Source organism: Carcharodon carcharias, chromosome 8 (genome assembly GCF_017639515.1).
Source record: "Carcharodon carcharias isolate sCarCar2 chromosome 8, sCarCar2.pri, whole genome shotgun sequence".
Classification (NCBI taxonomy): Eukaryota; Metazoa; Chordata; class Chondrichthyes; order Lamniformes; family Lamnidae; genus Carcharodon; species Carcharodon carcharias.
In genome coordinates this window covers 101,942,936-101,968,592 of record NC_054474.1, presented here as the reverse complement: position 1 = coordinate 101,968,592, position 25,657 = coordinate 101,942,936, and the positions used below count along the sequence as shown (strand labels likewise).

General features: G+C 42.5%; 1 protein-coding gene across 1 annotated transcript in view; it reads left to right on the top strand.

The window, feature by feature from the left end:
• The window catches only part of LOC121281476 (ran-binding protein 17-like), a gene marked incomplete at its 5' end in the record, with an annotated part of 1,080,904 nt that overhangs the window by 945,791 nt on the left and 109,456 nt on the right, over positions 1–25,657 (top strand). Inside the window, one exon of the mRNA XM_041194421.1 lies at positions 13,772–13,870. Within this exon, the coding sequence (XP_041050355.1) occupies positions 13,772–13,870 (99 nt within the window). The remainder of the gene's footprint in view (positions 1–13,771; positions 13,871–25,657) is intronic.

Genomic DNA, 25,657 nt, shown 5'->3' with positions numbered 1-25,657 from the left:
TCTGTGTGAGAGAGTGGGGGTGTGTGTGTGAGAGAGAGAGGGTGAGTGTGTGTGAGAGAGAGGGTGATTGTAAGTGTGAGAGAGAGCGTGAGTGTAAGTTTCTGTGAGAGAGGGTAAGTGTGAGAGAGAGAGGGTGAGTGTGTGTGTGAGAGAGGGTGAATGTATGTGCGTGAGAGAAAGGGTGAGTGTGAGAGGGTGAGTGTGAGAGAGGGTGAGTGTAAGTGTGTGTGAAAAAGGGTGAGTGTGAGAGAGAGATGGTGAGTGTGAGAGAGAGGGTGAGTGTAAGTGTGTGTGAGAGAGGATGCGTGTGTGAGAGTGGGGGTGTCTATGTGAGAGAGTGGGGATGTGTGTGTGAGAGAGAGAGGGGGAGTGTGTGTGAGAGAGAGGGTGAGTGTGAGAGAGAGAGGGTGTGTGAGAGAGAGCGTGATTGTAAGTGTGTGTGAGAGAGGGTGCATGTGTGAGAGTGGGGGTGTCTGTGAGAGAGTGGGGGTGTGTGTGTGAGAGAGAGAGGGTGAGTGAGAGAGAGAGGGTGTGAGAGAGGGTGAGTGTATGTGTGTGGGACAGAGGGTGTGTGTGTGAGAGAGAGGGTGTGTGTGTGTGAGAGAGAGAGTGTGTGTGTGAGAGAGAGGGTGAATGTAAGTGTGTGTGAGAGACGGTGTGTGTGTGAGAGTGGAGGTATCTGTGTGAGCGAGTGGGGTTGTGTATGTGAGAGAGAGAGGGTGAATGCGTGAGACAGAGGGTGAGTGTGAGAGAGAGGGTGAATGTAAGTGTGTGGGAGAGAGGGTGTGTGTGCGTGAGATAAGATGAATGTGTGTTTGAGAAGGGCTGAGTGTGTGTGTGAGAGAGAGGGTGAATTTGTGTGTGAGAGTGGGTGAGTGTGTGTGTGAATGAGAGAGGGTGAGTGTGTGTGTGTGTGAGAGAGACCGTGTGTGTGTGTGTGTGAGAGAGAGAGAGCGTGAGTGTGTGTGTGAGATAGAAGGTGAGTTTGTGTGTGAGAGAGAGGGTAAGTGTATGTGTGTGTTAGAGTGAGAGGGTTTGTGTGTGTGTGTGAGAGAGAGTGTATGCGTGTATGTATAGAGAGGGTGAGTGGGTGTGAGAGGGAGAGGGTGCGTGTGTGTATGTGTGAGAGGGAGAGGGTGCATGCGTATGTGTGTGAGAGAGTGAGAAAGAGGGTGAATGTGTGTGTGCGAGAGGGTGAGTCTGTGTGAGGGATGGTGAGTCTGTGTGAGAGAGAGAGGGTGTGTATGAGAGCGAGAGAGGGTGAGTGTGTGTGTGTGTGTGTGGGAGAGAGTGTGAGTGTGCTGTGTGAGACAGAGAGGGTGAGAATGATTGTGAGAGGGAGGCGGTTAATGTGTGAGAGAGAGGGTGAGTGTGTGTACGAGAGAGAGGGTGAATGTGTGTGATAGAGGGTTAGTGTGTGAGAGAGAGGGAATGTCAGTGCGTGTGTGAGAGGGAGGCTGAGTGCATGTGAGAGAGGGTGAGAGCACGTGAGAGAGAGGGTATGTGCATGTGTGAGAGAGTGGGTGTGTGCATGTGTAAGAGAGAGGGTGAGTGTGTGTGTGAGAGAGAGGGTGAGTGTGTGTGTGAGAGAGAGAGGGTGAGTGTGTGCATGAGAGAGAGAGGGTGTGTGCATGTGAGAGAGAGAGGGTGAGTGTGTGTGTGAGAGAGAGGGTGAGTGTGTGTGTGAGAGAGGGTGAGTGTGTGTGTGTGAGAGAGAGGGTGAGTGTGTGTGTGTGAGGGAGAGAGTATGTGAGCGAGAGTGCATATGTTTGAGAGAGGGGGTGCGAGTGTGTGTTTGAGAAAGAGTGACACTGAGTGTGAGAGAGCTGGGAGGATGAGTGTTTGTGTGTGAGTGTGTGTGTGTGTGTGTGTGTGTGTGTATGTGTGTGTGTGTGTGTGTGTGTGAGAGAGCATGAATGTGTGTGTGAGAGGGAGAGTGGGGTGAGTTGAGAGTGAGGGGAGACTGTGTCCTGCTCACTCCCAGTCTCAGTGTTCTCATTCACCTTCACCCCCACACTCCAACACATACTCTCACCCACTCCCACAGTGGTGAGGATGAGTAAATGAGCATCTGCGACTGGGAGTCAGCTGGACCCACGCACACACTCTCACTCTTTCACACTCAAATGATCACCTTAATTTTAATGAGTAATAAATAATCAATTTATTGTTGTCATTTTTTCGTGCTCAGCAAGTTGTTTCTTTTCATACGACAGCTTTTTTTTTGTTGAAATTCATGCTTAATGTTATGCCAAACCTTATCTTTCTGAAATTTTCTCTTTAGCCCTCCTGAGTGTGAGAAAAATTGAAATGTACCCCCCACCCAAGCGAAATAGTTGGACCACCTGAGCAAATGAATGCAACTCATTGTTATTGTTCAAAAGTAATAGCTTTGCTCATGAAGACTTGATCAAGCTCTTCTCTTTTTGAACACCACTGATGTGGAGGACCCTGTGCCTGGTTGTGAGCTACTCTCCAGTTAGAAGAGTGAGACTTAGTTTACCTGTTCCTGTTGATGAGTATCACACTGACAGAATGGAAGCGCAAGCTGACAGCAGGATAGAGTTACACTGATTTGGGGTTGGGCCTGCAGCTCTCCCATTCCTCATCCTGCACTGAGAGAATACAAAATTCCGTAGAGCTGTGCAAGCACATCAGTCTCCGGTTTGCTGTCTGTGTTTAGTCTGATTTTAAAAGAAACTTCATTCCCTTTGTCAACTAGTGTAAAGTTGACTTTAAAATACTCCAATACAAAATCTCATTTTTTGTGTATCCTGTCCTATGTTTAAATAAATACCATTGTGTGTATATTTTAAAATTAAGACCCATCATGCTATCTCTTCCTTTATCTTTACCAGGATCTCAAAATTCTGCTTTCCCCCATCTCAATCTCTTCTTCCTACAAGCTACCCAAGCTCCAACCAATGCTATCCGAATTATGTCGTTATTCCTCCTGCTCTTTTCAACCTGTAATTGTGACACTCTATAATCAGTGGCCCCAGACTCTGAAAACCAGCTTTCTGTGGCATTCAAAGTCGCCTGACCTTGTTAGGCAGGTTTTGCTATTGCTTGAGCAATAGGTTAGTTGGACGCTACATCCATAGGGGAGAGATTGGAGGAAGGAAAATTAACTGGGCCAATCTTGCCTAACAGACATATGTCGGCTTCAGAAAGACACAATCAATTTCATTGTCCGCTGAGTTCAGTCTTTCTGGCTGAATGACAAGAGGGGAATAATCTAAACAAGCAAAATGTAAAAATAAAATATAAGTTCCAGCCAAATAAAGTTGTAATATTAAACAGTCTGCTTTCTAAATCTCATATGATGTGATTGTGTACATTAAATTACAACAGAAATGGTCCTAATTCGCTTTTGATAATGTCATCAGATCATGAACTTAAGATAATTTCCAGACCTAACACTCCTAAAAACCTGGCAGCTAATTTATCCCGCATTAATATCCAATGTTCATAACGCAGAACCTGCACTGATATTATTCCCCACTATGTCGCTTCCCTCTTTATGTGGTTTTTGACAATGAGTGATGTAATGAATCAGGCAGGTTATGTGACGAATAAGGGAAAAGTTCAACCCAGGAGTCCTGGGATGCAAGAGAAAAATATTGAGAAAAGCTGGACCACTGTACACGCAGCTACTTAATAACCTCCTGATTGGCTTTCATTATTACTTTGTTATCAACTGATAGAATGTATAAAGAAAGATTTGCATCTATATTAAGTGTCTTTCACAACCTCAGGACACCTCAAAGCACTTTGCTACTAATAGAAGTACTTTTCAAGTATAATCACTGTTATAATACTGGAAGCATAGGAAAGTATACACTAACATCCTAACATGACCTTCCCTATGGTGAAATATCCGGCTTCCTCACAATATTAGGGAGCACTCAATCTGACACGAATCAGTCAAAGCTTTTATCCCATGGAATTACTTGTTGGAATTTTTTTTCTTTTATTCATTCCTGAGATGTCAGCATGGCTGGTAAGGCCAGCATTTATTGCCCATTCCTAATTGCCCTTGAGAAGGTGATGGTGAGCTGCCAACTTGAACCACTGCAGTCCTTCTAGTATAGGTACACCCACAGTGCTTTTAGGGAGAGAGCTCCAGGGTTTTGACCCAGCAACAGTAAAGGAACGATGATTATAGTTCAAAGTCAGAATGGTGAGTGGCTTGGAGGAGAACTTGCAGGTTGTGGTTTTCCCCTGCGTCTGCTGCCCTTGTACTTCTAGGTGGTAGAGGTCAGTGGTTTGGAAGGTGCTGTTAGGGAGGCTTGGTGAGTTGCTGCAATGCATCTTGTAGGTGGTACACACTGCCACTACTGTGTGCCGGTAGTAGATTGGGTGAATGTTTAAGGTGGTAGATGGGGTGCTGATCAAGTGGGCTACTTTGTCCTGGATGGTGTTGAGTTTCTTGAGAGTTTAAGTTGCACTCATCCAGGAAAGTGTTCCATCACACTCCTGACTTGTGATTTTTAGACAGACTTTGGGGAGTCAGATGAGTTACTTGCTGTAGAATTCCTAGCCTCTAATTGTAAGAAAGATTACATTACACCTCTAAACATTATGCATTTTTTGTTTGTAAATTAAGTGAGGAATTTACATTAAACCCTCTGAATTTCAGAAAGTTCCTCTAATTTTAAGAAGGTTGCGTATAGTGACCTCACTAGTGCCAGCCTGAATAAAGATGATTCACTAATTCTCCTGTCAATCATGCTTGGAGAACACACTATTGTAGCTGGATTGATCCTATGCAAATAAATTGTATTATGTAACTATCCTCTATTCACTGCCTTTTGTTGGCGTAATACATAATTTCTTCAGGTCATTGACCTGAAATGTTAACTCTGTTTCTCTCTCCACAGATGCAGCCAGAACTGCTGAGTATTTCCAGCATGTTCTGTTTTTAATTAAAATTTCTAGCATCTGCAGTACTTTGCTTTTGTTTTAAGTATTTCAGGAAGCTTGCAAAGTAACTGTTAAACATCCAACATCTATCCTGATGTTAACCACTTGCCGTCCTGGACAAACAGGAAATACAAGAGTTAAATAGCCGACAGTCAAACCTATATTTAGTGAAATACATTTCCATAAAATGTGCTCAATTCAAGAGAATTTAAATTCTATTGTCTCCTGTACACTTCTGTAGGCATTTAGTTATGCAGCACCCAGAATGGTACTGAGTCACACAAACTACAAAGATCCCAGATTCAATTTTCTGTCTATGTGAGTTATTCATTCTGTAATGCTTCTTGGGTTAAAAAGTGGGGAAAATAACTATGGTTCCACCTCCTGGTCTCTCAATCATATCAGGCTGTGAGGTCACATGCAGGCGCTGACCGTCTGGACTTCCACTTGTTGGAATTTGCCACCGTAATTATGCCCGAACAAGAGGCACTTTCTTAAAAAAACTTGAGGGGAAAATCAGATGTCGCATTGTTTTTGGCTTTCAAGTAAGCCTGGTACTTTCCTCACCTAAAATCCACACACTCACTCACATTTACCAAGCATAGATCATTGGATAGTGTCCAGGGATGGGAGCTAGTGTTGTTTTCACCTCCATAGTCCACAGCACTGAGACCGAGTGCAGTATCTCTACCACCATTTCCACTGAGATTAACACATCAACTGAAATTGGGAATCAAATCAGGGATCTTTTGGTCTGTTTGACTTCGTGCCATACCACTTACTGAGTCAAAGAAGAAATTAAGGAACTCTTTCTAAAAAGCAAAGTTAACTGTGCCACAAATATGTCAAAATAAAATCCTAGGGCATTCTGTCAGAAGTAAGTAACTGTAGATGTGTATCGATAGCATACTGTCAAACTTAGAGGGGGGAAATATTGGATTTTCAGTAAATGTCATCTCTTCAATCGATATCAGTTGAGGTCAAAGTTCAGTCTAATGAGGTCATTATAGGAAAAGTGAGTGCATGTTTTGACAGGATATTCAAGCTGCTAATGTGACCTTTGCTCTTGAAAGATGAAGTATTTAAAATTGAAATATATCTCTCCCGGTGGCCTGATGAATGAAAGCCCCAGTTTCAATCCTCGGTCTGTGCTGAGATTGCTGATTTCAGTTATGGTGCTGCAATGGGCCTTGGCTCTATGGGCAAGCAAGGTGAAAAATCAGCCACAGCTCTCATCCCTCATCACCATCCAGTAACACCTACTGGGGAAAGGATCAGTTCACTGTGATACATGAGGTCAAATACATTGTCAGTCCTCTCTCTGGATCAGGTCACTAATATAAGGGGTGAGTGCTCTGCCAACCCAGTTTAGATTGGAATCATTATAAACTTCTCTACAGAGTGACACTTTTGGCCAGATTTTGGCTGCTGAGGGAGGTAACTCGAGTTGAAAAATTTCCCGAATCCTCAGATCTACCTCAGTAAAAAGCGATCCAAATCGTGAGACTTTTGCTTTGGGGGTTAGGTGGGGGATGTAGTCCAGCTTGCCAATCCTGGTAGCAGATGCTAGAAGGACATTGCGGTAGGCAATGCCAAAGCAGGCTGATTAAAAGCCTGCCTCGGTTCTCTGGGTCTTGGCCCCACTTAATCTCAAAGATTTTAGACCCTCAAGCCCTCATTCCTCACAACCCATCAGCCCCATGGTCTCTCATACGCTCCATGCTAACTGGTGAGGTGATGATGTAATGGTATTGTCACTGGACTAGTATCCAGATACCCGGGGTAATGCTTTGGGGACCCAGGTTCTAATCCCACCACAGTGGATGGTGGAATTGGAATTCAGTAAAAAATCTGGTGTTGATTGCCAGAAAAACCTATCTGTTTCACTAATATCCCTTGGGGAAGGAAATCTGCCATCCTTATCTGGTCTGCCTACATATGAGTCTAGACCCACAGCAATGTGGTTAACTCTTAAATACCCTCTGAAATGGCCTAGCAAGCCACTCAGTTCTTAATTAGGGATGGGCAATAAAAATGTTGGCCCAGCCAGCAATGCCCACATCCCATGAAAGAATAAAAAGAAAAAGCCAACTCACCAAGTATCTACCATGAGCAGACCTCAGAAGCCATGTAGGATGAAATAAAATATACTTCTAAAAATCTGATACAGCTCTCATTCATGAAAGCATAAAAGCTTTTAAGTCTCCACACAAGTTGGTTAAGCTCTTAAAAAAAAACGTATGTTCATACCCCAATCCTTTAATAGTATCTTTAAGCTGTCAATCAACCGTGAGCCCAGAACCCCCTGGTGAGATATATGTGGCTTTTGAAACACAGAAAAGCATTCATAATGAATAGTCCTTAGGGAAATGTTAACAAATAATCCAATGAAACTGTTCAAACAGATGCTACATCAGCTGGCCTGTCAATCAAAAAATGTAGCAGATTTTTTTTAAACAATTACCGACAGCTGCAGTTTTCTTTACAGTTTAAAGAGTGGGGGGATTTAAAAACACTTCAGACCATGACAGTTAAACAGACCTTATCCACCCTTCAAGAGCATTTATGTCTACTCCATCAATTCATGACTCACACACTGCAGGTTTTTGCCCTTGCAGTGGCTAAAATGGGGTCTGTTTGAACTCAGCACTTAGTTCTGATGACCCTGCTGTGTTCGGGTTTCCATCTGTGTAAATCATACCCTGCCTCTTTTCCTCTACTGGCAAAAATGTGACCTATCGGCAATGGGGACAGGAACTTCACATCTGGGTCCTGCCCACCATTTTTAAAGATCTGTGAAGTCTTCCCGACTCTGCAAACATCTTTCTCTTTGTCTAGATCAGCTTGCAGTGATCTTCTCCACAGTGGGTGTATACCAAGCCAGTATTCTCTATGGATTCACACATAAAGGCCACAATAAAATAGTAAGGAAGGGCTATCAGCACCTATGGTACTGCATCCAGCATGAGTCAGCACTATCGGGAGAAATGGGGAGAAAATTGGCAAAATTATTCAAGTAGATTCATTGTACACTCATCCCTTATTGTGTGTAGTTCCATAACCGGTGATGTGGACTGCTGTTTTCTAGACAGTCATTAGTTTGAATCATCCTTGCTTTTAAAGCTGAATGCTCGATATCTGAATTGGTATCAAACCATAAAAATATGTTCACTTTCTTGTTCATCCCCAGAAATGAAACTGAATTAGGCCTGATTGGGAGCATGCAGCAAGCAGCTAGTGAGGCAAATGATTGAGAGTCCTTATTATTTTCCTGTCCAATCAATTTCTAGAAAGCTATGTCTTATTTCCTGCAGTGTATTTGTGTCTCACAGTACAGTAGCTGATAGAATCTGTAAGAGGGAAACAAATGGAATCCCTCCTATTTTTAATCACAAATTAATCAGAATTACCTTTTTTGCATTGCAGTATCATACTGCATACTTAGAAAAAACGTTGCCTTGTCCACTTGAAAAGAGAAGATACTGTTGGGAGGGAAGCTCTGAAACACATTGATTCAAAATCAGCAAACCTTAAACAGGATAAGACAGCAGTAATTGTTGTCACAGAGTACTGGATTAAAAGAGGATATTATTCAGGTAACTATTGTGGTGCATCTCAATAGCTTCACTTGGTGAACTATTTAGAGTCTAGTGACTGTTGTTATGTAGGCAGTGGGCATAGGTTTCAAAGCAGCCTATATCTTCAAAAGCGTTCACTGTTGTTTCAATTAATTCCTTCACAAAAGAGCTGGATTGATAGTCAGTTGGGAATGGGGTTGAAGAATATAGGGGGATATATACATTTGGTGATTATCAAATATACCATGAAGGTGAAGCCTGTGGTGAGGAGGGGAAAGACTGCAGTTTTAGAGGGGTGATCACATCCACTAGGTAACCCCAATGTTAGTCACCAATAATAGTCCGATGAACCAGCAGTGTGAGCATTCTGTAAGGATTGTGTAAAAGATGATGTTGAAAATTGCAGATTGGCAAATATTTTGGAATTTGCAGATTGAGGAGTGACAGTATTTATATGCAATTTTCCTTTAGGAAATTAAATTCAGTAAAGCCTGTGATACATGGGCTATGGATAGAATAGACAAAAGTTGCTGAGTGGCTTTTTCTTTTTTCATGTTGATGATCTTGTAGTCACAGAAAATGTGCAAAGGAGGCTGAAAAATTATGAACTTAAAGGGTCAAATGTTAATCAGTCACATATTTGAAATCTCCTGTCAGCCTTTTGAGTGACAGTGCCACTCATTTGCTGGTACAACTTGGACAGATCAGCAGCCTCTATCTCAACCACAGGGCTCATGCACAGATCTTAATTGTTCCAGCATTGTTAGCAGTAGTTCCAGCAGCCTAGACCCTAACCTGAGGAATTGTCTCCCTGAACCACTCTACCTCTCTCTCCTCCCCTGGAATTCTCTCTCTAAATCTCTCTACTCCTCAACTCCTTTAAAATCCTCTATAAAATCTATCTCCATGATCAAGCTTTAGGTCACCTGTCCGAACATCTTTTTATGTAGCTCAGTGACAAGCTTTGTTAGATAGTTTCTTCCGTGAAGAACCTGGTTTTGCTTTACTACATTGGAGATGCTCTATAATGTAAGTTGTTGTTGTTCCTTGAATTATCAGTGCACCTTGTCTTGAGATGACTCATTGCCCCACACTCCTCAGGCTCCACCAACATGGCACATCATCTTCCCACAACTCAATTGAGAACATCAACCAGAGTAACTGAAGCAAAATAGAGAAACGGAAATTGAGTAAAATAGAAAGAAAATAATATGGCTTCTTGACAAGCTGCCAAGAATCAAATTAGAAATCAGTCCTGAATTCATGATCAGCGTCGGCTTGTGATGCAATTTTAAAAAGAACTCCCATTGAAGTTAGAAGATGCTGAATTCCAGAGAAATTGACCCACTTTTACCTTACTTAGTAGTCAGCTGTGACAAGTGATTCATTTTCTCAATCGGAAGTTTGAAGGAAAAAACATTGTGAAACGGAATACATGGAGACTGATTTTCACCTTCACTGCTTTGGAGGTAATCCAACGAGTGAATCATGTGCTGACGCATTGTGACACTTGCCTGATTTCCATCTTGCCGGTTCTACAGTGGGTGAGAGATCTGTTCCACAAGGTTATCACCCAGGGTGTGAAGGTGAATATTATCATCATGTGGATAACCAGCAAATCCTAGTCATTACGTGCAAGTGCTTTGTACTGAAGGTCTTGCTGTCTCTCTACCCTGTAAAACAGGTCATTTTTGCAGGGCAAAATTGAGACAGGAGGAAACCATTTTTAATTTTTGAACTCATGATGTTTATGGCAATAAAATTGCTACAGAAACAAACTCTCCTGTGAGTCTTATTTCCAGAGCAAATTGGCACACATAATAATAGTAAAAATAAAACCCACGCAGAAAGAGCCCACTTTAGATAGTTTCTCACAAGTGAATTAGTTTCTAATGACCATGGCTTCAGTGCTCCCAACCACATACATCTGTCCGGAACACCTCTATAAATAGCTTTAAATCACCAGTGTTTGACATTTGGGGTGTGTTCAGTGTTAGACAATTTATAAAGCAGCATCTTTGTAATGAATCCCGTTCCTTTTACACCGAAGCTGGTCACTCAGAAAGGTTATGTTCATCTCTCACAGTCTTCAGGGTATTTTCTTTAAAGTTAAGTCATAACATTGATTTCAAAGGTAAAAAATATGCCCATTTCTGATGGCTAAATCCCAGGCTGACAACATCAGGGAGATATTAGTGGCATTTATGATGAACAGGAATGTCAGTTGGCAAACCCATTTAAACATATAGTTATATTTATTTCCAAAAATGGTACACATTGAAATCGATTGCATTTTTAAACCATAGTCAGGGACTATCACTCCTAATGAGTACAAAACAAAAACAAAAATACCTGGAAAAACTCAGCAGGTCTGGCAGCATCTGCGGCTGCATTATATTTGAGGACTGTTGTCATGCGTCAGCCTTGATGATGAGTGTCAACAGGCAGTTCAGCCATGGAGGGCCCTGGAAGTGATAGTGTTCCCATGCACCTGTTGACTTTAGATAGGTAGTTCTGGCACAGTCAGGATTGTTTTATTTTTTGTTATTTCATTGCCAGAAGTACCTGGTGCTTCATGCGCAGTCAATTGTAGGTAGGGTATTGCTAGTAGCCAATCCATAACAGTTTTGAATGGAACAAAAACTGTTATCATTACAGAATCAACTATAGAGCAGGCTGCTAACACTGACTGCTGAAGTATAGTGTGTCAAAATGTTCAGGTATTAAGACTTAGCTGACCAGTGTCCCAGACTGTGAAGCCGGACAATGGCACTGGAGTTAAAGTCCCATTGCCATGGCAATAAGCTAGCTTAGTTAGGCCTGCATAACAGTTAACGAGCCTGTCTGAAAGCTTACAAACCACCACTGGGAAACAAAGGCAGGAAAATTAATGTTGCAGCATTAACAAGTCTGAAAACACAGTTCCAAACATCACATCATAGAAGGGTTGAGGACATGGGGCAGAACTCCACTTTCTTGCCTGCACCCTGTGTCACTGCCCCACCCACACCCCCCGCCCCCACCCCCCCCAGCCCCGACCATAACCCTTGACTCCCTTGTCAACCAAACATCTGTCTAACTCAGCCTTGAATATATTCAATGACCCAGCCTCCACTGCTTGTTGGGGGAGAGAATTCCAAACACTAACAACCCTCTGCGAGAAGAAATAAGTCCTCATCTCATTTGAAATAGGAGACACATAATGCTTAAACTATGCCCCCTAGTTCTAGATTCTCCCACAAGAGGCAACATTCTCTCAGCATCAATCCTGTCAAGGCCCCTCAGAATCTTATGTGTTTCGATAAGATCGCCTCCCGTTCTTCAAACTCCAATGGGTATAGACCCAACTTGCTCAACCTTTCCTCATAAAATGACCCATTCATCCCAGGAAACAGCCTAGTGAATCTTCTCTGAACTGCTTCCAATGTAAGTGTATCCCTCCTTAAGTAAGAAGACCAAAACTATACATCATTCTCTCAGTATGTTCATCACCAATGCCCTGTACAATTGTAGCAAGACTTCATTATTTGTATACTCTGACTCCTTTGCAATAAAGGCCAACATTCCTTTTGCCTTCCTAATTCTTGCTGTACCGGCATGTTAACGTTTTTGTGATTCATGTACAAAATTCTGTTTCCTGTTAACTAGCCTGTTCTCTATCAGTGCTAATATATAACCCTCAACGCGATAAGGCCTTATCTTGGGTAGTAGCTTCTAAAGCGTAACATTGGGAAGAATTTCCTGTCAGCGAGTGGGGGCAGGACCCGCTCGCCAACACATAAAATGACTCGCAGTGATGTCTGGCGGGTGTCTTGACGTCACTGCGCGTCATTTAGATTGTAAGTTTGGCAGGCGGGCAGCCGTGTCAGCTGTACACCCACCGAACTGTCAAAGGCCTATTAAGGCCATTAACAAAGTAATTAAAGCTGTTAAGAATGCTGCCCATCCAACCTTAAGGTTGTCGGGCAGGCGAAGAGGCCAGGCAGACTTTGCATTTTTCATGAAACCTCATCCACGGACGGTTTATTAATTACATAATTAATTAAGGATTTATTAATTACATAAAATTTTTTGAAAAATTTAATGGACATGGCCCAGCTCACGTGACAGTTTCACATGAGGGGATGTGCCCTTAAATTTTATTTTTTTTTAACCTTTATTCCATTTTTCAAAACTTAACCTAATCTCCCTGAGGCACCTCCATGCCTCAGGGAGATTCCTGTGCTCTTTCGTATATGCACAAAAGGGCGTAGGTCCGGACTCAGGGAATACCACCTCCCCCCCCCCCACCGCGCCCCCCCACCTCCCCCCCCCGCCCCGCCCGCACAGGAAGCACTCATCGCTTCCTGGTGTGTGTCACGCTGGGCGGGCCTTAATTGGCCCACCCATGTAAAATGGCGGTGTGCACCTGATCAAGGGGACCGATCAGGTTCGCACTTGCTCCTGCCCATCCCCGCACAACCCCCCCAACGGGGTGAAATTTCTACCCATTATCAATTTTCTTTTGGAAATCCAAATGCGCCACATCTACTGGTTTCCTTTTATCCACTATGCTTGTTATATCCTCAAAGGACACTAATAAATTTGTCAAACACGATTTCCCATTCACAAGACCATGTTGACTCCGCATGAGAGTATTATGATTTTATAAATATCCTGCTACTTTCTGTTTAATAATGGATTCTAGCATTTTCCCAATGACAGACATTAGGCTAATTGGCCTATCCTGCTTTCTGTCTCCCTCTTTTCTTGAACTTTCTTAAATTGATGGTACAAGAAACTAGAGTGAAGCAAAAGCATTAAATAGCATTCTAAACAGCTGAATGATGAGTTTGAATTTCTGCTGTGGCTTTGTGCTAACCTTCTCCATTAATATACAGGATAGAGTGCAGCCACTGATGGCACTTTTTCTGTGTGACATTAGAGTTGCACCTCATTAAACTAGTTTCATTCATTAATTGAAGCCCAATCCTTTCTTTCATTGCATTATGCTTTTCCCTGCTGTTTCATCTGTGATTAATTTGTTCCAAGCTTATATTAAATGCCAACATCCCAGGCAGTATTAATTTCCTAACTGGGAAACCAAAGTGAGAAGCCGAGGCCCATGGTCCAGAACATCACCATGTTTGTAAGGAACATGAGAGATGATGAAGTAAACCAGGAAGCAGTGATAGCGAGGTTGGCTATTAAAACGCTGTAGAGTGGTGAGTTTATAGCTGTATCATTGGCCTGCTCGGTATTTTAATCGCTGTTCTTCCTGATTTCAGATGCTCTCCATTCTAATGAACTGCATTATATTTGAAGACTGTAGGAATCAGTGGTCAATGTCACGCCCACTGCTGGGACTGATACTTCTCAATGAGAAGGTAAGGCTTCACTGAAAACGTAATATGACCAACAGGCTTCAGTAGAATTAGGTATCAGGTAAGGTGACTGCAAGTGTATTTTTCGCCCCAGTTTTCCTTACTCTAATGTTGCAATATATAGAATTGTTTAGGGAAACAAAAGAGCATTACAATCAGCCAGGGAATATCAAAACCTGGACAATATTAACCATTCTATCCTGTACCTCAATCACTTCTCTCTCCAAGCTCCCAACTGGCTCGCTCTTGAACGCAGCCATTTTCCCAACTTCCACAACCTCTGCTGGCTGCCTCTATCACTGTACATCTGGTATTAAATCTAAAATATCCATTCACCTTCTGAGCCCAGAGCTTGAGTCCATGCCCTCTTACCTGATCTGTGATGATATGGTTTTATTAGAGTTCACTTTGACCACTTAGGTTCTCAAATACCTTAATTAAATCTTCGTTAAACTAGCTGCTCTTCGGCATAAACATTTCCAGTTTCCATAGCCTCTCCCAACAGTTCAGGTGACTTGTTGCAGGTATCAATTTAATTGTACCCTGTTCTGCTTTTACAAAGACAAGTGGGGGAGAATTTCTGTAGGGTTGTCCCAATACTTTGCAATAGTTTTAAGATCAGTAGAAATCCTAGAGAAGCATTCGTGACAGAAGATCATGAGATTCCTTTTGGATTTTCAAAAATGAAGATGTCCAGGCTTTACTCACTTAAAGATTGCCTTGTGGCTCAGCTGGTAGCGCTCCTGCCTCTGAGCCAGAAGGCCCTGGGTTCTAGTCTCATTCCAAGAATTAATGGCCACTGAAGGGGTGCTTATGAAGTGGTTTAACAAGTTGTTATTCAGCTGGCAAATTCTTCCAATACTCCACACCATTCTCTAAAAGAGAAAGGAGTCTGAAGAAACATAAACAAACTCACTTGAAGTGCTCCTATGGGCACCTATAGCAGGGGTTACTGGATAGGAAAGACAACTCTAGCCCCAGTTATGCATTGGACCCCATAGACAGCAAACACAAGGCACTGGCTCTCTATGAGTTGGAATTACCAGCACCATCCCTGATTGCAAAATTATAGGCCCAAGCAGACAAGGGTGCCAGACTTGCTTGCACTGTAAAGTGCAGCTAACCCCAAGAGAAATTCAGTGTCTCTCTATCTGCTGTATGTTGATATTCTTATCCACAATTCATCTCAACTGAACCAGGGAAAGAAAAGCATCAACCAAAGCTCCTGCTGCTGATCATTATCCAGTGACTTTTGCTGCAGAATACAGGCATGTGAACAGGAGTTGGCTCAGCTATGGTACCCTGCACAATGAAATGACCACTGTTAGGCTATCACACAAAGAATGGCCCCTTGGATGACATGCTGGACAGTAACCAGGGTCCATGGAGTTGTCCAATGTGAGTCAGTGGGAGACAAGAAAACAACAAACGGCATAACTAATTGTCTGTGTAATGCCCCTATTCACTGTCAAGCTCCAGTTTCAGGATACATTTACAGTGCATTCTATACTGCTATGAGAAACCAAAGAGGGCCGTGCAAGGAGCAGCTTAACGTGGTGATTGGAATGTAAATGTGTTTCAGATAAATTCTTTACCTCTACCAAAAAAAAAGAATCAAAGGGATAAGATGAAGATAATAGAAGAGGAGAATAAATGTAAATACAATGTGAGATGTCTCATCATTCACCTCTCTTGAATGACCTAGTTTTGTCATAGCGGATTCAGTATCTTCAACATTATCTGTTTCATGATGATTTGCATCCAAGTGCAATGAAAGATAGCACTACTTTTAAAATGATTAAGTGAGAGATAGAGGATAGACAGTGTTTTGCTATAGTAGGTGACATCGCATTATCATACTTTATGGATCACTGCAATCTTTCACATATTTGGTAGCCTAATAATTTCTATCCTGCGTAAACCAATGAATCATTCCCCCCTCCCAAGTATAAAAATATCTGATTTCTATGCTTTGCCGTCATTCTTCATTGGATATAAATAAAATAGGCTGTAATCTTTTTCCTTTTCAAAAGAAAGCAATCCATTATGATTAACAAAACTGTTTGAAGTTGTTAGTGTTTCTCACAAAATGCCAACCCTATCCTCAGCTACCCTAACTTCAAACAAGATGCAAGGAAGGTCAGAGGAGAATGTGACAGTAATTGTTGTTTGTACTTATGCCTGAATCAAGCCCAAGAAATTAGTGTTTTAATTTTGACGTATCGGTTTTTCTTTAACAATGGTTTTCAGAAGCCCTGGATTCATTATCTCAGACACCAGCTGATAGAGCACTGCAACTAAGCCAGTAGTGATGAGAGTACACAGGGCAGGCTTGCCATTTCATATGCCTTTGAGTCTCTATCCATAGCATCCCTGCTGGTGGGCTGTTCAGAAAATGACTCAAAACTATTTTTTACCTTTTTCTTGTGTGTAGCGCTTTTCCTAGCCCCACAAAGAAAATCTGGCCTGCAGCAGCTTATGTCCACTGCTTCTCACCCTCCCCGACCCAGCCCGCACGATCAGTTGCCCTATGTATGAGCATGCCATTTCCTACCCATACCAAACAGAGAGCTCTGTCAGAGTGCCAGATTGGCATATACAATTCATGCAAAATGGAGCCAAGCATCTGAATGACTGTCTGTTAATGCCAAATGTTAAAATTGCCCAAACAAATATAATGGTTATAGTTTGCTGTCCTAATGACTAAGCTAAAGAATTTACTTCTTTAATGTGGTACCGCGAAATGCAGATCAGAAGACCCACAATTGAATTGTGCTAAATTGGCTGATCTCAGCAAAGGCATGTGCACTACTGTCAACTAATGATTACCATCCAGTGGTCTATGGTGGAAAGCTTGAGTGTATATCATTGAGTGAAGTTCCTCTCTAGGCCCTTTTTTATTATTCATTCATGGGATATGCGTCACTGGCAAGGCCAGATTTTACTTCAGTTTTCCTTCGCTATCGCAGATGGCCCTATCTCACATGTATGTTGTGCATTCTAATGTGGCTGTGGACCTGCATGGCTCTCCACAGTGCAGACAAAGATGAATCGTCTGGTTTTGTTGGGTCTGCCCAGTTTTTCTAGCTTGCCTTTTGTCCTTAGCTGCCTGTATTCTTTGCTGTTCAAAGGAAACAACACCGCTACTTGAGACAGAACCACCTGGGGAGCAATCTAGTGCATTCTTCTCAGACATGCCACATTTCCTGAGGTTCACCTTCAAGGAACCCTTGAACCTTAATCTCCGTCTATCTCTAAGGTGGTGTCCAAGTTTAAATTGTGAATACATGACTACCTTCAGGATTTTATCATTAGTCATCAGTACTACATGTCCCTTCCATCTGAGCTGGGGTCCAATGATAGAAACATAGAAACATAGAAACTAGGAGCAGGAGTAGGCTGTTCGGCCCTATGAGCCTGCTCAGCCATTCATTATGATCATCCAACTCAATAGCCTGCTCCCACTTTCTCCCCATACCCTTTGACTCCTTTCATCCCAAGGGCTATATGCAACTCCTTCTTGAAAGCGGATAATGTTTTGGTCTCAACTCCTTTCTGTGGTAACAAATTCCACTCTCTGGGTGAAGAAATTTCTCCTCATCTCGGTCCTAAATGGTTTATCCCACATCCTCAGACTGTGACCCCTGGTTCTGGATTCCCCCACCATCGGGAATATCCTTCCTGCATCTACCCTGCTAGTCCTGTTAGAATTTTATAGGTTTCTATGAGATCCCCCCTCATTCTTCTGAACTCCAGCGAATATAATCCTAATCGACTCAATCTCTGCTCATAAGTCAATCCCGCCATCCCAGGAATCAATCAGGTAAACCTTCGCTGCACTCCCTCTATAGTAAGTACATCCCTCCTCAGATAAGGAGACCAAAACAGCACACAATGTTCCTCCAGGTGTGGTCTCACCAAGGCCCTGTACAATTGCAGCAAGACATCCCTGTTCCTCTATTCGAACCCTCTGGCTATGAAGGCCAACATACCATTTGCCTTCTTTACCACCTGCTGCACCTGCATGCTTATCTTCAGCGACTGGTGTACAAGGACACCCAGGTCTCATTGCACATTCCCCTCTCTCAATTTATAGCCATTCAGATAATAATCTGCCTTCCTGTTTTTGCTACCAAATTGGATAACCTCACATTTGGTCAGCCATTTCTTTGTTCCCCATTATGAATTCCTTTGTTTCTGACTGTAAGGGACCTACATTTGTCTGCACCAATCTTTTTCTCTTCACATACCTATAGAAATGTTCATAGTTTTTATGTTCCCTGCAAGCTTACTCTCATACTCTATTTCCCCTTCTTAATCAATCCCTTGGTCCTCCTTTGCTGAATTGTAAACTTCTCCCAATCCTCAGGTCTGTTGTTTTTTTCTGGCCAATTTGTATGCCTCTTCCTTGCATCTAATACCATCTCTAATTTCCCTTGTAAGCCATGGTTTGGCCACCTTTCCTGTTTTGCTTTTGCGCCAGACAGGAATGAATAATTGTTGCAGATCACCCATGCGCTCTTTGAATGTTTGCCATTGCCTATCCACTGTCATCCCTTTAAGTAACGTTTCCTAATCCATCATAGCCAACTCGCACCTCATACCTTTGTAGTTTCCTTTATTAAGATTCAGGATCCAAGTCTCAGAATCAACTACATCACTCTCCATCTTGATGAAGAATTCTATCATATTATGGTCGCTCATCCCCAAGGGGCCTCGCACAACTGGATTGCCAATTATTCCTTTCTCATTACACAATACCCAGTTGAGGATGGCCTGTTCTCTCCGTTCCTCAATGTATTGGTCCAGAAAAACATCCCATATGCACTCCAGGAATTCCTCCTCTATGGTATTGTTACTAATTTGATTTGCCCAATCTATTTGCAGATTAAAGTCATCCATAATTACAAATGTTCCTTTATTACATGCATCTCTAATTTCCTGTTTAATACCATTCCCAACATCACCACTATAGGTTGGGGGTCGATATACAACCCCCACTAATGTTTTTTGCCTCTTAGTGTTTCTCAGCTCTACCCATACAGATTCCACATCGTTGGAGCTAATATCTTTCCTCACTATTGCGTTAATTTCCTCTTTAACCAGCAATGCAACTCCACTGCCTTTTCCTTTTTGTCTATTCTTCCTAAATACTGAATACCCCTGGATGTTCAGTTCCCATCCCTGGTCACTTTGCAGCCATGTCTCCATAATCCCGACTATATCATTCCTGTTTACATCTATATGCGTGGTTAATTCATCCACGTTATTGCAAATGCTCCTCGTGTTAAGGCACAAAGCCTTAAGGCTTGTCTTTTTAACATTACTTGTCCTGTTCCCACTATTTTTCACTGAGGCCCTCTTTGATTCTTGCCCTTGATTTCTCTGACTATCACTTTTCTTATTCCACTTTCTGTCTTTTGTTCTTGTCTTTGATTCCTCTTCTTCTGACTCCTTGCATAGGTTCCCATCCCCCTGCCATTTTAGTTTAAACCCTCCTCAACCAGTCTAGCAAATGTTCCCCCTCGGACATCAGTCCTGGTCCTGCCCAGGTGTAACCCGTCCAGTTTGTACTGGTCCCACCTCCCCCAGAACCGGTCCCAATGCCCCAGGATCCTAAAACCCTCCCCTTCACACCATCTCTTCAGCCACGTATTCATCCGATATATCCTGCTATTTCTACTCTGACTGTCACGTGGCACTGGTAGTAATCCTGAGATCACTACCTTTGAGGTCCTACTTTTCAATTTACTTCCTAACTCCCTATATTCTGCTTTTAGGACTTCATCCCTTTTCTTATCTGTGTTGTTTGTCCCAATGTGTACCCATGTCCTCTAGCCGCTCTGAGACATCCTTGACCCTCACATCAGGGAGGCAACATACTATCCTGGAGTCTCGTTTGCAGCCACAGAAATGGCTATCTATTCCCCTTACAATGGAATCCCCTATAACTATTGCATTCCCACATTTTTTACTCCTCCCCTGTGCAGCAGAGCCAACCATGGTACAACGAATTTGGCTGTTGCTGCTTTCTCCTGAGAGGCCATTCCCCCTCAACAGTATCCAAAGTGGTATATCTGTTTTGCAGGGGAATAGCCAGAGGAGATTCCTGCACTGCATGCCTGGTCCTCTTGCTTTGCCTGGTGATCACCCATTCCCTTCCTGCCTGTGGACTCTTAGCCTGCGGTGTGACCACCTCTCCATATGTGCTATTCACGATACTCTCCGCCTTGTTGGTGCTCCACAGTGTCCCCAGCTGCTGCTCCGAGCTTCCAGGTGCTGTAGCTAGAGACAATTCCCGCACACATGCTGGCCCCAGGAACTGGAAATGTGCCTGGCTTCCCACACCACGGCTTTGAGCTCTCCTGCCATGACTTACCCCTTTAAATTAAATTAAACCTTTTGGAAGATGCTTAATATCAATTACTCTCGGGACCTTCTTCCCTGCTCGTTGTTACAGATTAGTGCTTCAATTCCAGACATTTCTGCTCTTTGAATTACCTCAGAGTTGGGCACTTTGTCCTTCCATTTGATCCCATGATGCTGTGAATGCATCTCCCGTGGAACCTATCCAACTGCTTAATATGCCTGGAGTAATTAATCCATGTCTCCTGGGCATATAGGAGGGTAGCTGTTACCACAGCTTTGTATACAGCAGGTTTTGTTGTAAGTTTGATACCTCGTTTCCTCAAAAGTCTCTTGTGTAAACAGGCAAATGCTGAGCCTACTCTGGTAATTCTCACCTTGCTGTCAGTGCAGACAGTTCTGGAGACTGTGCTTCTGAGATAGTTGAAAGTTATCTACAGCCATCAGGGTTGTGTTATTGGTAGTTACAGTAGGTGGGTATAGTCAGAATTTGGTGGATGGTGGAGTATCTGTCTCCCTTGAGCTGATAGTTGCCCCTTAATCGTCAACTGCTTTTATAAAAACAGTCCATGATCTTTTGAAGATCGTGCTCACAGTGTGACACAAAGGCACAGTCATCAGCAAACAGCAGCTCCTGTATCATCATCTTTGATACCTTAAGGATTTCAGTCATCTCAGGCTGAAGAGATTGCCATCTGTTCTGAGTTCGATGTATATTCCATCAACATTTCCATCAAGCGCCTCAGAAACATGGCAGCAAAGAATATACTCTAAAGCACAGGGGCTATAAGACATCCCGGACCACTTGTTGCATCAAAGGGTTCAGTGAATTCAGCACAGTCAGCGTCTCTGGCTGTCATTTCATCGTCAAACTGCTGTATAACTCTATTAAGCAGAGAGCTTCAGGTCTATGTGGATCACCACAGCATGAGAAATTTCTATAAAGCTCTGAACACTGTGTATGATCCTCACACACACTGCTACTCATCTGTTCTCAGCACTGACAGGGAATCTCTCCTGACAGGACGGTTATCAAAGAGCACTGTGCCGAGCACTTTAGCGCTGTTGAATCACCCATCCACTGTAAATCGGGTAGATAGACAAGCTTTCAGACTGGCCAAAATGTGAAATGGACAGCAAACCCTCTGTTGTGGAGGCTGATAAATCCTTCAGATCCCTACCCTCAAGGAAAGCTCCAGACTTAGACAAGATCCCAGGAGAAATTTTCAATCTATGGGACCCCAGCTAGCCATCAAACTCTCACAATTTATCACAAAATGAGGGATCAACAAACCATTCATCAGGAGCTTAAGAATGCCATGATTGTTCACTGGTACAAAGGAAAAGGACAACATTTGGTGTGTGACAATCACAGAGGAATCTCACTGTTTGTGATAGCTGCTAAGATTCTAGCAAAAGTTCTACTCAACAAACTGGGAGGTCATATAGCAGAACATGTATTGCCAGAAAGTCAAACTGGGTTCAGGAAAGGCAGAGGCACTTGTAACATAGTCTTCACCCTTCGGCAAATATGAGAAATGCCACAATCAACAGATGAGACTCGACTGGGCCTTTGTTGACCTGAGAAGGCCCTTGACACAGTGCATAGTCAGGCATTGTGGAAAGTCTTAGTCAGATTTGGATGTCCAGATTTATTACCCACCTTGAGGAGTGGTGAGTCACCATCCTGAACCACTGCAGTCTGTTTGGTATTAGTACACCCATAGTGCTCTTAGATAAGATCCAGAATTTTGACCTAGCTATAGTGATGGAACAGCGATATAATTCCAAGTCAGGATGGTGTGTGACTTGAAGGGGAACATGGTGGTGTGCCAATGCACCTGATGCCCTTGTCATTCTGGGTGGTGGTGGGTTTGGAAGGTGCTATTGAAGGAGGTGGTGAGACAAAAGGTTTACTTAACAGGGGAGGCTGGTGACACTGAAGAAGTATCTAGTGCAGGCCTGAAGTTTATAACCTGGATCCTGAATGAATCTAAAGTTTTCCCCTTAATACCCTACCTAGAAGACTATCTCTAATGTTGATCATTATTTGCTTGAATTAGTCCTTCCTGGCTTGTGTTACATTGCCAAGTGACCATTTTTAGACGATGTCTCTTGTTCAGATAAACCTCACTAATGATAATGAGCTCTAGCCTTGTATTTCACCCCCGCACCAACCTAGTGTTGTCACTCATGCCGATAACACCCAAGTTGAGTATCATTCCTATTGATGATGCATTAACATGCTGTACCTTATGGTGAGTTCTTTCTTGTTATCGAGGTTGTACAAATCTATTCAGGTAAATGTGGTAACAAGGCTTTTTTAGAGAGAAATTAATGAATTTAATGATATAAATTAACATCTGTAGCACTGCAATGATTGATAATCCTTGCACTTAGTTGAAAATTATCATCCCAATATTTAATCAGGCAATTTCTCCAGCCTGGTTAAACTGCAGCTTTTATTGCAGTCAGCCCATCGACTCCCAGTTTTGCAGGAGGGAAATTGTATCTCATTTTGTCTTCACATATTTAGGATGCAGAAGGAACTGATCAGGAACAAAACACTAACATAATGTTCTCCTTGATTTGCAATATTGTAAGTAATGATTGTGGGACTTTGCATAAGCATTTAGCCAAACAATAAAATTGTTTATTCCCTTTTTAATTAGTGGATCACATTAACAGATTACCCATCTGAGATTCAGTCCAGGACATTTTATACTAGCAATTAAGAATGCTGGAAAGAGTACTTTTAATAAGTGCAAGTCAAACTTGAACTACAAGCTCTGCTATTACTGTGCGACTAGAAGGTGTCATTTTATTGATCTGCCCATTACAAACAGTAGATTACAAGGCATTCCTGTTCCAATTCCAAGTATTTTTTTGACATTTGCAGTGAGGTTGCCACAATGATTAAGTTTTTAATAAAGCCGCAGTTTTCTGCCTTAGAAATTGAAGGACAGTATAAGATGCTTTCCTTCCCTTAATAAAATTGAAACAACCAATTGCCCGATTGCACCTGCCTAAGTTCTGCTTCTGGTCCATCAACCATCACTGTTTCTTATACCCCAGCTCATGAGGGAATATTGAAAAATAAGTGCAAGATTGGAAATTAATTTGACTGACGACACTGTGCATTACAGATTCTGTCAGAGCAGTAAAGCTTTATATTTCAATTTAGTAATAAGGCAATGTGCTATGATTACATGCTATGAACTATCTTTACTCCTCTTCTTCCTCTTTTTTCTGCCAGTTTGTACTCCTGCCCTTCTGAGAGAAGTGTTGACCCCCGTTCTGGGTACAGATGCACTCTAGTTCTTTTGTTTGTTTGCTGTCACCAGAGCCTTAGTGGGGCTGTTGGCATCATCTTGCTTCTTCTCTGGCTTTCTTCAAGCTTCCTCCAATCCATGTCTCAAGGTTATCTACCCATCCGATTTTTCTTCTTCCTCTTCTATTTTTACCCTCAATTTCTCCTTCAGTTGTTGCCAGGACAAAGCTGTTGTGTCCATATGTCCATACTTGGCTATCTTTTTCTCCCTCTAAGTGGACTTAGAACTGTTCTGATTCCTGAAGTTCTACTCTTGACCTAACTCACTCATTTGTGTTTTTGTCCATCCAGCTGATTCTGAGCATCCTCCACCATGCCCACATTTTAAAAGCTGTTATCCTCTTTCTTCACAGTCCAACCCTCACACCTAGAGAGTGCAACACTCCTCATTAGTGACTGGAATAGATGTTTTTTCAGCTTCATGCTTTTGGACTTCCAGATGCTACTTAACTCACTGGGCACATTTCTTGCCCTATCTCATCTCACCTGGATTTTATTCTCGGATGTAACTTTGGTGTTTATCATCGAACCAAGATGCTAGAAATTTTCCACTCCATCTATCTTGATGCTTCCAATCTTGACTTGTCCATTGTCATTTAGAGCCTTAATATTGGTCTTTACCTAATTTATGGTCAGTCCAAAAGACGCACTGTGTCACAGTGATGCAGCCACATCTCTCTGCTAACTCTGCACCATCCTCATTATCTTCCCACCCACAGCATTAAGCAGCTTAGGGGACAGAAGTCACCCTTCTCAAATTGGAATCGGTTTGTATGTCCATCATTAATCTGATGCCTCCTGATGCACTTCTGTTAGCTCTTGTATTAGCTGCACAAGGTACTTGGTACACCAAAGTCTATAAGTGCCTTCCATAGAGCACCATGATGGACAGTGTTGAAAGCTTTAGCATAGCCAATGAACATAAGCCAAAGCTGAGTTTCCTACTTATTTTCACATTTTCCTGTGAGATTTCTGAGCACAAGCAGAGCATCAGTTGTACCTTTCCAAGAATGAAACCAAACTGCTCCGCTAGCACTTCTTTTTTCACGAGGAGGTGACTCAGCCTGATGAGATCAAGTAATACTTTAGATGCATGACTGATGAGACTTACTGCACAATGCTTTGGACAGTCCTATGTGCCTGTTACATTGGGCATTGTGGCCATTTCAGGTATGGTCCCCTGGCAAGACTTATCACCTATTTTGATATATCTCATCATAATCTCATCAATAATTTCTTTCATTGTATTAGCTGCTGTTTTGCTTCCCGCTTTTAATGTCACCACTCATATCTGATCTTGTCCTTCTGCCTTTTCACTCTTGATATTCTTTATAACTTTTCTTATCTCATTTTTCAGTACCTCAGGTTCGGGTTCTTCTTTTTTCTTCCGATCTTTGTTGTTTATCTTTGCTGGTTCTTCTGCAAACAGTTTCTTACAGTAAATTTTCAATCTCAACCTGATCTTGTCTTTATCGCATAACAAGTCTCCATTTTCATCCTTTAGTATGTGAACATAAACAGCGAATGCCAACACACTATTTACTGGGGGAGGGCATTCAAGGACATCACAGTTTTCTGCAGGACAGCAACAAAATAAGCTGTCTGCTGGCGAAGAAGCCTGCAGTGGCATCTGATGCTACCAGGCCCAGGACCCTCATTTCTGTCATGACAGTGGATCACAAACCGAATTACTTAAAAGCATTTTGAACTTTTTGAAGAAGACATGTAATTTTTTAAAAAGGACATGCAAACAAAAGTTGGCAGGGACTGTAAAGTAACCACTTTCTGGAAAATTCCTATGTGGATTATACTTGACTGACTAGCCCAAAGAGGCTCTGGAGTGTTGTACCTAAAATGGTGTCAATGCCCACTTCAGAGAGAGACACTTGAAAGGGAGAGATGCAGTGCAGAAAACTGAACTTTAATCTCATGTCGTTGCTGAGACAATGGAGATTGATTGCCACATCTCAACAGAAACCATCTCCTGTTGAGCTATATCTCAGATTGTGGACATGTTCTGAGTTGAAAGAAAGCAGATTCTAGGCGAAAGACGTGTTTGTTTTTCCCTTCCAGGAATACAGAAGAAAAGGGGT